This window comes from Phocoena sinus, chromosome 18 (assembly GCF_008692025.1).
Source record: "Phocoena sinus isolate mPhoSin1 chromosome 18, mPhoSin1.pri, whole genome shotgun sequence".
In the NCBI taxonomy this organism is placed as follows: domain Eukaryota; kingdom Metazoa; phylum Chordata; class Mammalia; order Artiodactyla; family Phocoenidae; genus Phocoena; species Phocoena sinus.
In genome coordinates, this window is record NC_045780.1 from 25,013,316 (window position 1) to 25,026,882 (window position 13,567).

The following is a 13,567-nucleotide window of genomic DNA, read 5'->3' on the forward strand; positions in this document are numbered from 1 at the left end:
AGAGTTCTGCTCTACGCTCTAAACTTCATTCCACTTTTAGCAGCATCCATGCTTTCTTTAGGTCCTATTTTTGTATCATGCAGTGATTTAACCCTCGGCTCATGTCTTGACTTGTTTGCAGATGTTATCCCTCCACAAACAGCTGGTTATATAGAAGTCACTGATCTCCAATCAAAGAGACTCCGATACATCCCTATTCCTGGGTAATCTGTTTTCACCTTTGTTCTTAGCTTGTGTGTCAGATTAAAAAAATGAGTGAATTCTTATCGTGTACTCTGAACAAATGTGTGCTTTTTGCTTCCTTAAATAGCAAGCTCTTTTTTGTTTTTTTCAATTACAGTTGGTTTATATCTTGCTGTCCTGCATTCCTTTTTTTTTTTTTTTTTTTTTTTTTTTTGGCCATGCCGCACGGCATGTGGGATCTTAGTTCCCTGACCAGGGATCAAACCCATGCCCCCTGCAGTGGAAGCACAGTGTCTTAACCACTGGACTCCCAGGGAAGTCCCTGTTCTGCATTCTTTACTGCCATTTTTATTTTCATTTTGGAAAAATGTTCAAATGTTACCTTGGTATAAGTCTAACAGCCTTCAAGCCTTCATTTTTCCTTTTTGATCTGTCCTAATGATAAATTTTTTTGAAACAGCATTTTTTAGTACAGCAAAACTTTTCATATTTATTAACTCCGTATATTAATTTTCTGAGGTAAATGTATTCAAGATGTCAAAGGAATTTAAATAGCATTGGTTTAATATTGTTTTTAAATATGTAACTGAGCATCTACCATTGTGATAGCCAACGGATTCCAGAGATTTGGAATGGAACTCGTTACCACTGGCTGCTTTTATTACGGTTCAGCAGTGGAAGCAAAGCATTCAAACTAACTAGACTAAGGGCATAAAAGGAGAAGCAATGATGCTCCATCTCTCCCTTGACAGACACATGTGTCCTCACCTGTAGCCCATCCCTTTCTGGATGCATCCATGCCTGATCTCCCTTTCTCAACCTAAGCGTGTGCCTGCTTTTGTATAGATTGATGTACATCCCCTCCTAACATGTACTCCCTCACAGGCAACTGAGGCCTCACAACACAGTGGTTAAAGGCTCACCCAAAATCCTGGGGAAAGGAGCCTGGAGAGGCTTCCAATGTCAGAGAAAGGCCAGCTACACCTGTCAGTCACCCAGACATCACCAGACCTCCTGTTGACCCACGCCTCCAACTCCCAGAAGAAAATTGCTCAGCATGACAGTACAAAATAACTCAGAAACACAGTTTCATTTCTTAGGACCTTTTAGTCAGATTCGAGAAATATGAAGAATAAAAGTATTATCCAAAGAAATAGATTTACTTGTTCCAACGTATATAAGAATGTCTTCTTGGAACATCTTAATGTGTCAGTTTAATGAAAAATAGCTTTTCGTCATTTGGGGGAATTTCTTATTCCATTGTATGTTCATTAAAACATACTATTAGGGCTTCCCTGGTGGCGCAGTGGTTGAGAGCCCGCCTGCCGATGCAGGGGGTGCGGGTTCATGCCCCAGTCCGGGAAGACCCCACGTGCCGCGGAGCGGCTGGGCCCGTGAGCCATGGCCGCTGAGCCTGCGTGTCCGGAGCCTGTGCTCTGCAACGGGAGAGGCCGCAACAGTGAGAGACCCGCGCGTACCGCAAAAAAAAAAAAAAAAACACATACTATTAGTTCAAGTAGCAAAAGAAAAGAACAACTTTTTTTTTTTACATTTCTAAAGCATGATGATTTTTTTCAATATTTCTCTTAATTTCTCCCTAATTGACCCTAGCTTTTTATTTCAGTGCTTTTCTCTATTAACTTTCTGTATGAACCATATGTTATACCTGCCATAGAAGTAACATCTGGAAGGGCAGCTATATATATTCAGCCAGTGCCAGCTGATCACCATACTTCATTCATTTAGTGCTGTGCTGTCCAATAGAAATAGAATGTCAGCCATATATGTAATTTTATGTTCTTAGTAGTCACATTAGAAAAGTAAAAAAAGAGACAGGTGAAATTACCTTTAATAGTGTTTTATTTAACCCATTATATTTAAAGTATTACTGTTTTGAAATGTATTTAATATAAACATTTTAATAATACTTGACATTCCTTTTTTCTTCTGCATCTTTGAAACCCAGTATGTATTTTACATTTACAGAACATCTCAATTTGGACTTGCCATATTTCAGATGCCATGTGGTTTAGAGTCTGTTCATTATCAGTATATCCTGAGTTTCTCTTGAGATTAACTATTGCTGTTTTTGGCATATATGTAATCCAAGGGAACAACCCATCTGGATTTCAGTTTTGTTGCTGGTTGCTTAAATTTAGTATTTTGCTAGATAGCAGGAATTTTCCATTTGATGGCTAACTTCCAATAATAGAAAACACAGTAAAACTATATGTGACTGCAGGGCCAAAATGAATACATCACTTTCACTCTCAGTAAAATGTGAGTATTATTCCTCAAATTTTTGTTTTATTTGCATTTGTAAAATGATACTACTTAGCTCTGATATACAGGAGTATATAAATCTGGGCTTCACTCTACTATAATTCTATGTATTCCTTAAAGACTTTGTTGTTATATATAAAGGGAATGTGCCTTTTCTTTAAAAAGGTGAAGAAGAGATTCTAGACCTGGTGTGCAAGTTGTAGTAAATGTGTGATATCTTCGAGCACATTTTTGACATACTGAAGAAATTGCCCCTGTAAATTTTAAAGTTTCATGGTGGAGAGTTAAGTAAGCAGCCAGTAGGTACTGTGCTCAACAGAATCATACATATCGAGCACTTGTGGCAGAATTTTAAACATCATAGGTGGAGAAATTTCATTACTCTTGAGTAGCCTTTCACTTCACCATCTGTACCTACTAATTCTTTTCCTAAGGCAAATATTTTTTGAGAGAGCACCATGAGATGAATCCTGTATTATATCAAATGTTATCTTCGTTGAGTCCTTCTAGTACTGTAAAGTAGTTCTGAAACGCTTCTTCCATCCTACTGTTTTTGTTCTCTTCATATAAACATTTTCTAAGACTTCCATGTTCCACAACGGCTGGCTTTGTCACTCTGTGTTTAGTATCTACTAAGGCAGACTGATAAAAAGGCTAAAGTCGCCTTGATTTATTCTTTAGTATATTATAAGAATTTACCCACTATGTAGTAGTTTTGTGGTTTTAACAAATCTGCATTGATAGTGTATTATGTTTTTATTATCTATTAGATCATCCCTTTAGACCATTTATTTCATACAGAAAATATCAGATGTATTTAGAGAGCCAACACTGGTAATTAGAATTTATAATCTGTGTTCCTTTTGTGTAGTGAAAGCTATACTGAGGTAAAGGAAGTGTGCAGTTGACTCTTATAGGTGAAAGTTGCATTCCTAGAAATGACTATTTCTGATATATAATATCAGAAATAGGTATATGTATGAAATATATAATACAAGAAATATATAAATTCTTTATTATAAATCCTTATAACTTCCTAAGTTAGAAAAGGCAAAATATTAAATATAAATGCAATTAAAGCACATAAACAAGACATTAGTTTCAGCACTGACCTTAGACCCCTAAGGAGTGTGTCCAGCGCTGAGGTTATGTGAGGTGTCAGTTGGTGTAGAGTTTCTTTCTTCCTGACAGTGAATGCTAACGTCATCCAGGATCTACAAATACAGGAATATGTAAATAACCAGTAAATAACTATGTATTTTTTCCTTACATGTGGATCTGTTGGTATCTTATCTTTTAATTGTGCTTAGTATTAGAATGTTTTTTTAAAGCATTACTTTTCTTACTGAAGTATAGTTAATTTACAATGTTGCGTTAGTTTCAAGTGTAAGCAAAGTGATTCACGTATACATATATATATATTCTTTTTCAGATTCTTTTCCATTATAGGTTATTACAAGATATTGAGTATAGTTCCCTGTGCTGTACAGTAGGTCCGTGTTGTTTAACTATGAGAATTCTTTGTAGGAAGTTTAATGAACCTAAGTCAGGTTAAACTAACTTCATTACCTGGACTTCACTGGTTGAACACTGATTTCTTTTGCAGATCAGACTCTCTCTCACCATATACCACGTGGCTATCTACTATCTCGGACACAGATGCACTGCTGGCTGAGTGGGGCAAAGGTGGCGTTGTCACTGTTGACATGGGAGGTCGCATCCGGCTTTGGGAAACTGGACTGGAACATCTGCAGCGGTCACTCATGGAATGGAGAAACATGATTGGACAAGAAGGTGACAGACTTATGCAGGTACCATTTGAATTGACCTTACCTCTTAAGGGTACACATTCAGTTATAAATTCATTCATTTAGTTGCAAATGCCACAGTCGTGGAAACTCCCGGCCCAGTGACTCAAATGTAGTTTACTTAAATAGCTAAAATAATTTTGGGACTCATAACAGAAAAAGACAGATCTATCCTTCTAGATAGTTAAAAAGTAAAAATGTGCCTTTTTTGTCTGTCAGTGCTTAAATATATAGGTTCCTCACCTCACAACATGCAAATACAATCATCAACTTTTATTTTTTAACCTTAAGCATTAATCAGTTTCCAGCACCCACCTTTGCATCTGTTCTCACTTCTGCCATTGTCGTCAGCATCGCCCCATGCTACCAAGGAAACAGAAATACTGAGCATCTTAAAACGCAGCACATATAGTATAAGGCCAAAACGTTTAGACTAGAGAAGATAAGAAGAATTATGCATCCAATAGAGATGTGTTTTTACCAACCTCCTTATTTCCAGAGAATGGAAGTTTAGCAGTCATAATAAGTAGAACCCAACCCTGCACTAGCAAGAAATATGGGGAAGAGGCCACCACAGAGGGAGGAAGCTCCACAGCTCCAGAAATGGCTCAGTCACCAGCTAATCTAGTTGCTGTCTGGAACTAGTGTGAGCAGTGAGGAACGCTGTGTACCCATAAATACTAAACCGTATTATAAAAGGATTTATTGTATTTGTTATTTATTTATTTTAACCTTCAGAGGAAAGGCTTCTTTGTTTACATTTCATTTTTATCCAGCAAAAAGAAAGGTAGGTTCCTGCCAACTGTGTTGCTCTGTAAAGAACCAGTTAACAAGATAAGAAATTTCTACAAACTACTCCATTGATATCTGATTAATAATTACTATTTTCTGTGGTTATTTTTGTGATGTTCCTTACAGGAGAAATATATATGTGTGTGTGTGTGTGTGTGTGTGTGTGTGTGTGTGTGTGTGTGTGTGTGTGTATGTGTATTTGTAAATGAATAATACATATTCTTAGATTATAGGAATATTTTGAAAATCGCAAACCAATATAGGCCAGCAGCCCCAAATCCTTTTGAAAGGGTATGAGTATATTAATTTAATTAAGCTAAAACAAATGTATTACTCTAAAATTAGCATGTCATTAAGTGCAGTGGATCTATCACAGTAACAGACTGAATGTTGGTCACTATCCATAACAGTAATTAGAAAATTAATTAATTAACTATGGTTAATTAACTAAAAAAATTAATTACTATGGTTAATTATGCTTCTTTCATTATTCTGAAGATTAGTTTCTTCTCCCTTTGAATTAAGCTCCTCTTTTCATTACAGTAATTGATGCCTAATAGTAAATACTATTGTGTTTGAATTTCTTATATTTTATTTCAATTTCTCATGTGTTATAACAAGGTTATAACAATTAAGTTTATCTTTCACAACAGAACTTTTAAAAGGAGTGTCACTCATGATTTTGATAACGGGTCTTCACTGGTACAAAAATTAACCCCTATTTGTGTTTTAACCGTGTAACTCTCCTCTTCCCAGTGACTTTCCTGCCTCTGTTGTACATCGTTGTATCTCCAGCTCTTAGCATGATGATTGGTACACAGTAGACAAATATGCTTGTTTATACTCATATATACAAAATTGAAGCTTTTTGACAACAAATGGAATTCTTTTAACTGTCTCAGTTTATCAGTTGTAACTGAATAAGTATTGGATGAATATATATAGTTTCTAAGTTAGAAATGGACAGAAATATAGTATCTAACATCTCAAAAATAATCAAAATACTCTGCTATATTATACAAGGCAGTATCTGATCCTTCTACAAACCAAACATTTTCTAGGAAATGGATAACTTTATGTCTCCAGTTCAAAGTGCAGCTATAATAGAAATGACTTATTCAGTAATAAAGTTACATAATTCAGAATTGAATGATAGTTCCATTTGTAAGATTAGAAAGTTAGAATGTTATCTAACATTTTCCTTCCATCTCTGATGTTCCTTGATCCATTTTGTTGATACTGAAAATATACACTTACACACATACTCAAGCTGAGAAGCAAATTATGAGCATATATCTTTATGTCTAAACAAACAGAATTCATTGTCGAAATAATCTGCCGGTGTTGTCATTTTTGGTCACATCTCTCCTCTTCCTTCTCACTGCTTGGTAAATAATGAGACAGCATACTTAATTGCTTTTATTTAGACCAGCTTATGTTACTATTTACAAGTAGTTTGTACAACCAAATCTAAATATGAATCATTCCAGGAGCAATGGTAATAACAAGCAAAAATGTGTCTTTTACAGCTACCTTCCTAATCAGTCCCTCAACCTACTCCTCATTTATGGCCCTTTATTCAACATTGGTTTGCTGCTGATCTGGGCTCTTGGAAATACCTTCCATAGAAGTACTGAGAAAGAGAATAGGTTCTCAGTACCAATACTTATCGCTTGCTGACTGCCAGCAGCTTCCCTGTCAATGGCAGAGTAACCTGATCTCCATCTAGTGGCCAAATGAACTTACTTTACATCATAGAAATTAAAAGGCCTGTTTACAACTCCAGTAGTTTTGAGGCAGCCTCAGACCTGCTGTTAGGGGAGGTTTATACAAGCCTCTTCAGCGGTTCCTATGGTCGTGAGATGATCCTTTAGGTCAACAGTGAAGGCCAGGCAGAAAATCTGCCATGCCATTCACCACTTATTGACCCCCATCTTTCCCTGATCCCTTTGCCTGGTGTCAAAAGAACTGTTTTATCTTTAGATAAACTCTGTCAGTCACATGTTTTATCCCTATCCTTTATGACTTTGCTACATTTCAGCCTTCTTGAGGTATTAGCTTTGAAGCCATTGTTGCTTTGAATTTTTGTTTTTGTTTAATGTATTCATTGATAGTTTTCTTTAATGAGTACAGCTTGCAAGAGAGTTTTGTTGTTGTTGTTGTTGTTTTTTGGTACGCGGGCCTCTCACTATTGCCGCCTCTCCCGTTGCGGAGCGCAGGCCCAGCGGCCATGGCTCACGGGCCCAGCTGCTCCGCGGCATGTGAGATCCTCCCGGACCTGGGCACGAACCCGAGTCCCCTGCATCGGCAGGCGGACTCTCAACCACTGCGCCACCAGGGAAGCCCAAGAGAGTACTTTTTGAGCTTCATATAAAATGTGTTCATTCATTTTACATGCTTTGATAGGAACATGTGTTTTTCTTATAGTAAACGACTGTAACAACAAACTCAAAGTATCACTGTAACTGTAGTCTAAGAACCCATTATTAAGAATTCATAGTTACTACTTTTAGACTCAATATTTTCAGAAGCACAGGTTAATTATAAGCAAAAATTTTTCTGACTAGGTTTTATAGTGTTCTCTATAAAGCATAGTTTTCATATTTTTATTTAGTTACATTTAGATTCCTCCAAAGAACGCTACACCACAGTTTTCCTCAGAAATCAAATCATCTTCTCTAAAAAGCTCCTGGTGACTCTTCTTGTGGGAGCAAAAAGGCTAAAAGATTACAGTTTTCAAATGCTATTGTCTGACTACAATAAACTAATCAGAAACTAAATCCTTCATATATTACTCGTAGAATCTCTTCGAGGCCTTTGAATAATACTTCCTTAACTGTATACTTTAAAACCTGACAGAATCTTTGAAACAGTGTGGGACTGGAACTTATCGGTCCTTACACTTAAGATAGTGCCTGGTACACAGTAGGTACGGTAAATATTGAAAATAGAGAGAGGCATAGACAAAAATACATAGAAAAGATAACCAGTCTATGCTAAGCACCTCTAATCTTTCAAAGACGATATTCTAGGAATATGAGAAAATGTCATTTGCTGTACTTTGGTAACTAGGCCTAGCCTTTTTTTTAACTACACATCCAACGCTTACGATTTTTTAAGAATGTTAAGGCCCATTTCCAGTTTTAGAAACCATAAGATTATTTAATTGGTACTCTATTAGTAAATTTAGCTTTTGACTCTACAAGCTACATTATCTCCAGGTCTTCTGTGAAAGTTTGCAATTCTTTGTTCTTCTTAAGGAGCATAGTTCACTCTTGTACTTCACTCTTAGCTTTGGTCAGCAATTCTGAAAACACTTAACGGTCTGATTAAGTGGCTCATTGTTATAGAGTGATACACATTTTATAGGACTCTTATATGTACATACATCTTTGGGAATCTTCCTTGGCCCAGAAAGGCAATACTTCTTAAAATTTATGTTTATAATTTCCCACCATATCTCTTAGTGATATATCGGTAGAAGTGGTTTTCATCAAGATGGTCTAGCTATTTGCCTATGTGGTAACACTTGGGCAATGCCTCTAATGATTTTTTCCTTTGTTTATTGCTGTTAGAGAAATCCCAACCATAGAAATTCATTTTGAATCTAGACTTTGAATAAGGTTTTCAGGCTTACCTAATGAAAATGCAAGATCCCCTGGAGAGTGTACTACCCGGTAGTGTGCTGACAGCCCAGCTCTCTGGCAGGTGGGGGGCAGTTTACAATGTTTGCCAGTTTTCAAGATGTAAATACTCCCTCCGTGGCTGATTTAAAGCTACCAGAGGTTAACAAGTCTCTGAATATTTAGCAAGCAACTCTCGCAAACTAGTACAATCCGCTTCCAGCATGCCCCTGGCTTGATTAAGCCTTTAACTAACTCCCCAAGGAGAATTATGACAGTTACCAGACTGCACGGTCCTTCAGAAATAAGACAATGGAAATGTGGTTAAGAAGAGAGAAAGGCAAAAGAAAAGGGAAAGAGGTACTGAGAACACAGATAAGATGGTGTCATGATATCTCTGGGAGATGTGGAAGCCTACAGTTGTCCCAATTACAGATTAGCAATGCTCTTCTTGAACAAAGAATTCAGTTTGAGCAAAGAATTGGAGAGAAGTCTATACTCAAGTGGGATAACACTCATGGGTATGTGCATAAGGGCCTCCTTTCCTATAAACTCTTTCAGAAGGAAATTGCCACGTCGATTTTTACATTCCTCCAGAAGAAATGCTTCCATTGGATCACAAATTTGTCAGTAATTGCTAAATGTAACTAAAATTAAATCAGCAACCACCTTCCCAAGACAAGCAAATCAACAAGTTTATGAGTTTAAAGAGGCCATGAGTTTTCATTAAACTTTTGTGCATATCCAACAAAAAAGATAACCATAAAAATTATGAAAATCATGGGTATTAGAGTTTTAAAGTAGTATTAAAAATAGAAATATCATTTAGCTTTTACATTTTAGAAAAGGCCTAAACTTAGGTAATTGCTTTTCAAATCATCAGCGGCAGAAATATTTCAACTCTTTTCTCTCATGACAGACCTTAAGATCATTATTTTATATACTATATCCTCATTGCATACTGCTTGACAATATAATCAGCAAGTAAAGAAGTAATCTTAGTAATATTTATTTAAAGTATAAGGAAAACAAATTAATTCTGTAATATATCAGTTATAAATTGAGATATCAAATGCAATGAATATGTTGACAGTCAATGGCTCTAGAATTTTTGTGGTTCTAAGCTCATTATGTATATAGTTATGTATAATCAACACATCACAATGGCTATAGAAATAAAACCTTGCTGTTATATTTATAGAGAAAATTGTAATTTTATTTATAAGTGGTATAGCCTATTGTTGAAGAGCATGAAATTTTAAGTGGTCAAACCTAGGTTCAAATCCACGTACCACTTTTTAAGTGATCTTCGGCAAATTACTCATTCTTTCTAATTTTCACTTTCCAGTCATAATATAAAGACAATACCCTTGTACTTTACAAGTTGTCGTAAGAATGAAATGCACTCATACTTGGCACAAAGTATTTAGTAAACAAATAAAACTTAGAAACTCAGAAGTTAGGGAATATTGGGCTACAGAATTCTTTAACACTTACATGGAAACAAAACCAAATTAAAAGGAAGCAGTGTTACCCAAACACCTCATATTGCATCATGACCCAGTGAGTTACATAATTCATCATCTGTCTTAGTGTTGAGAGTGAGCTTTGCTTATAATCCTGTTTAGGAAAAGTTTTGTCAGGCCCAAAAAAGGAATTGAAAAAATGGTCTGGGCTTAAACTTGTCAGCTTGAAGAAAAGCAGGAACTCAATGATAGGACAATTGTCAGCCGAGGATTATAGTGTTTAGCCTTATTCAAAAGACAAATGAGAACAGGACCAAAAAACACACAGTGAAATATGCATCATCTTTAGCCTGAGTCCTGAGAACGGTAAAGAGCAAGCCAAATTTGGAGCTGTCTTTCCTAGTTTTTCTGTATACCGTGTTCTTTTGTCTCTATAACATTCTAAAAATGTCTCTTTCTTTTTTTTTTTTTTTTTTTGAGGTACGCGGGCCTCTCACTGCTGTGGCCTTTCCCGCTGCGGAGCACAGGCTCCGGACACGCAGGCTCGGCGGCCATGGCTCACGGGCCCAGCCGCTCCGCGGCACGTGGGATCTTCCCAGACCGGGGCACGAACCCGTGTCCCCTGCATCGGCAGGCGGACTCTCAACCACTGCGCCACCAGGGAAGCCCCTGTCTCTCTTTTTATTTTCTGTTTCCTTACAAGGTCAGGCCACAAGTGCCATCTCTAACCTCTCCCTTTTAATAGTTCCACCCATTCTTACATTTATTTATTTAATTAACAGTCATTGATCACCTAGACTCACTAGGATAAAGAAATAAATAAGAGACAGATACAGACCCAGGGAACTTACAGTCAAGGAGCACTATAACCAAATAAACTATGGTGCAGTGTGGTGAAGAAAGTGATGGAAGCGTGATTAAGGGACTGGAGGACAGCAAAGAATACTTAACTCTATCTTTGGAAGTGGTTTTAAGATAAAATAATACCTGAATCTGGTTTCTACGGAAGGGGAAAGGGACTCCTGACAAATCGAATACAGGTTTAGTTTTGCCTCTTACCAAAATCCCAGTAAGAAAACAATAAAGGATCAAAAAAGGTACAAAAACACAAGGACAAAGAGAATTAGAGATGCAACAACACTTTGGAGGATTAAAAAATACACGTGTAGGTGATGACCGAGTTAGTGACTGGAGAGAACTAAAACCCTAAAATTTCTCCAGGGGGGAGACGCAAGCTTTACTCTGTGGAAGCCCATAAAGCATCAGGACTTGAAGACACCATGTTCCAAAGAAGGTTAGAGTACAGGGCAGCACTGAAAATTGGCAGATTAGTTGAAAGCCCCTATAGAGGCCATTTAGAAATACAGATTTTCTCCTCCATCTTATGCACCTGGGCAGCCGGCTCTCCTCTACCCTTGCAAGAGACGGGAGCCACAATGGAGATCTGCACAGTTTAAGACAGGAGTGAGACCATATAGCCAACAAGAAGATAAAGTGAAAGTCTGCTTTCCTTATTTAGATCTCATGAAGCTGGCATCCGTATTTATATCCCTTAAGCAGGAGATTGGGAAAATCCTTTCTGGAAACTGACATGCCCAAGAGAAAAGCCTTTCTTTTTTTCATTTTTTTTTTTTAAGGAAAATATTTTTTTATTTGTTTGCTTATCATTTTGAGTCGATATACACAAAAAATACAGTCTGTAGGATTAAACAATCATTTTTGAGATACATTAAGTTTATAAGGAGATAAGTAAAAATGTACTAACATACAAAATTACATTAAAATTAGTACAATGCTTATCCATAGGAAAGCTTGTATCCTATCAAGTGATTTTTAAAAAATTTTTATTTGAGTATAGTTGATTTACAATGTTGTGTTAGTTTCAGGTGTACAGCAAAGTGAATCACTTATAAATACACATATATCAGGCTTCCCTGCTGGCGCAGTGGTTGAGAGTCCGCCTGCCGATGCAGGGGACACGGGTTCGTGCCCCGGTCCGGGAAGATCCCACATGCTGCGGAGCGGCTGGACCCGTGAGCCATGGCCGCTGAGCCTGCATGTCCGGAGCCTGTGCTCCGCAACGGGAGAGGCCACAACAGTGAGAGGCCCATGTACCGCAAAAAAACAACAACAACAACAAAAAAACCCCAAAATAAATACACATATATCCACTCTTTTTTAGACTCTTTTCCCATATAAGCCATTACAGAGTACTGAGTAGAGTTCCCTGTGCTATACAGTAGGTCCTTATTAGTTATCTATATAGTAGTGTGTATATGTCAATCCCAATCTCCCAATTTATTCCTACCTCCCCCTACCCCCAGTAACCATAAGTTTGTTTTCTACATCTGTGACTCTAGAGAAAAGCCTTTCTGATGCTGACATTTGGAAATTTCTCCCTACTAGTCTTACAAGAAGACCCACTTGTTGGCAAGCCCTACTTTATGCAAAAACAAAAAACAAAAATTTCAATCTACTTTTTAATGCCTTATTCTTAAATATTAATGGATAGCCTCTTATATAAAAGATGGAAACCAAAACAAATGAACAGAGAAATAGAGATGATACAGAAAGCAGAAAAGCATTTCACAAAGTGATAATTGATATTCTCAGAGAGGTAAGAGAAAATATTATAAAACAGAAACATCGTGCTATTTTAACATAGTAACCTTCAAAGATTAAGAAAGATCTCTTGGAAATTAAAAAGTAGTAGCAGAAATAAATTAATAAAAGGGATTGGACATTAGGGAACTCTCCCAAAAGACAAAGAAATTGAAAATAGAAGAGAGAAGATAAGTCTTATCTGACTAATAAGAATTCCAGAAAGAGAAAACGAAAGGGCAGGAAATGACCCAAAAAGTAATTTAAGAAAATTTCACTAAACTACAGGACAGATGTTCTATTTAATAACTGGAAAACACACACCCTCACGCATACACCCCAAACTATATTCACTTGAAATTTTAGAACCCTGTGGGTAAAGAGACAAAGCTGAAAGCTTCTAAGTTGAGGGAAGTGGGAAACAGGTTATATAAAATGTACTATAAATCCTAATAGCATTAGGCTTCTCCACAGCAGCATTGGAAGCTAAAGGGAAAATTATTTCCAACCGAGAATTTTATACCCAGCCAAGCTATTAATCAAATGTGACGGTAGACTAAAAACATTATTAAACATGCAAATCTCAAAAAACTTTCATTCTTTATACAAAAGGAGGGAATAAATCAAGAAAGAAGAAGAAAGGGTGGAAAGAGTGGTCTTAGCCAGGGAAGAGGCAAAGGTAATTCCCAGCATGATCATGAAAGGATGTTCTAGAATAACAGCTGTGCCTGAAAACAACTACTCCAAAGCAAAGTGGGAAAACAGGGTTCCAGAAAGAATAGATGTCTTGAGGGGAAAAAAAGGAGCTGGT

The 13,567-nt window shown here is 36.9% G+C and overlaps 1 protein-coding gene across 1 annotated transcript in view; it reads left to right on the forward strand.

Annotated features, from left to right (window-relative positions):
* The window catches only part of VWA8 (von Willebrand factor A domain containing 8), a 387,125-nt gene that overhangs the window by 279,156 nt on the left and 94,402 nt on the right, over positions 1-13,567 (forward strand). The window contains exons 39-40 of the mRNA XM_032610892.1: positions 122-203; positions 4,073-4,277. Coding sequence (XP_032466783.1) covers positions 122-203; positions 4,073-4,277 — 287 coding nt within the window. The remainder of the gene's footprint in view (positions 1-121; positions 204-4,072; positions 4,278-13,567) is intronic.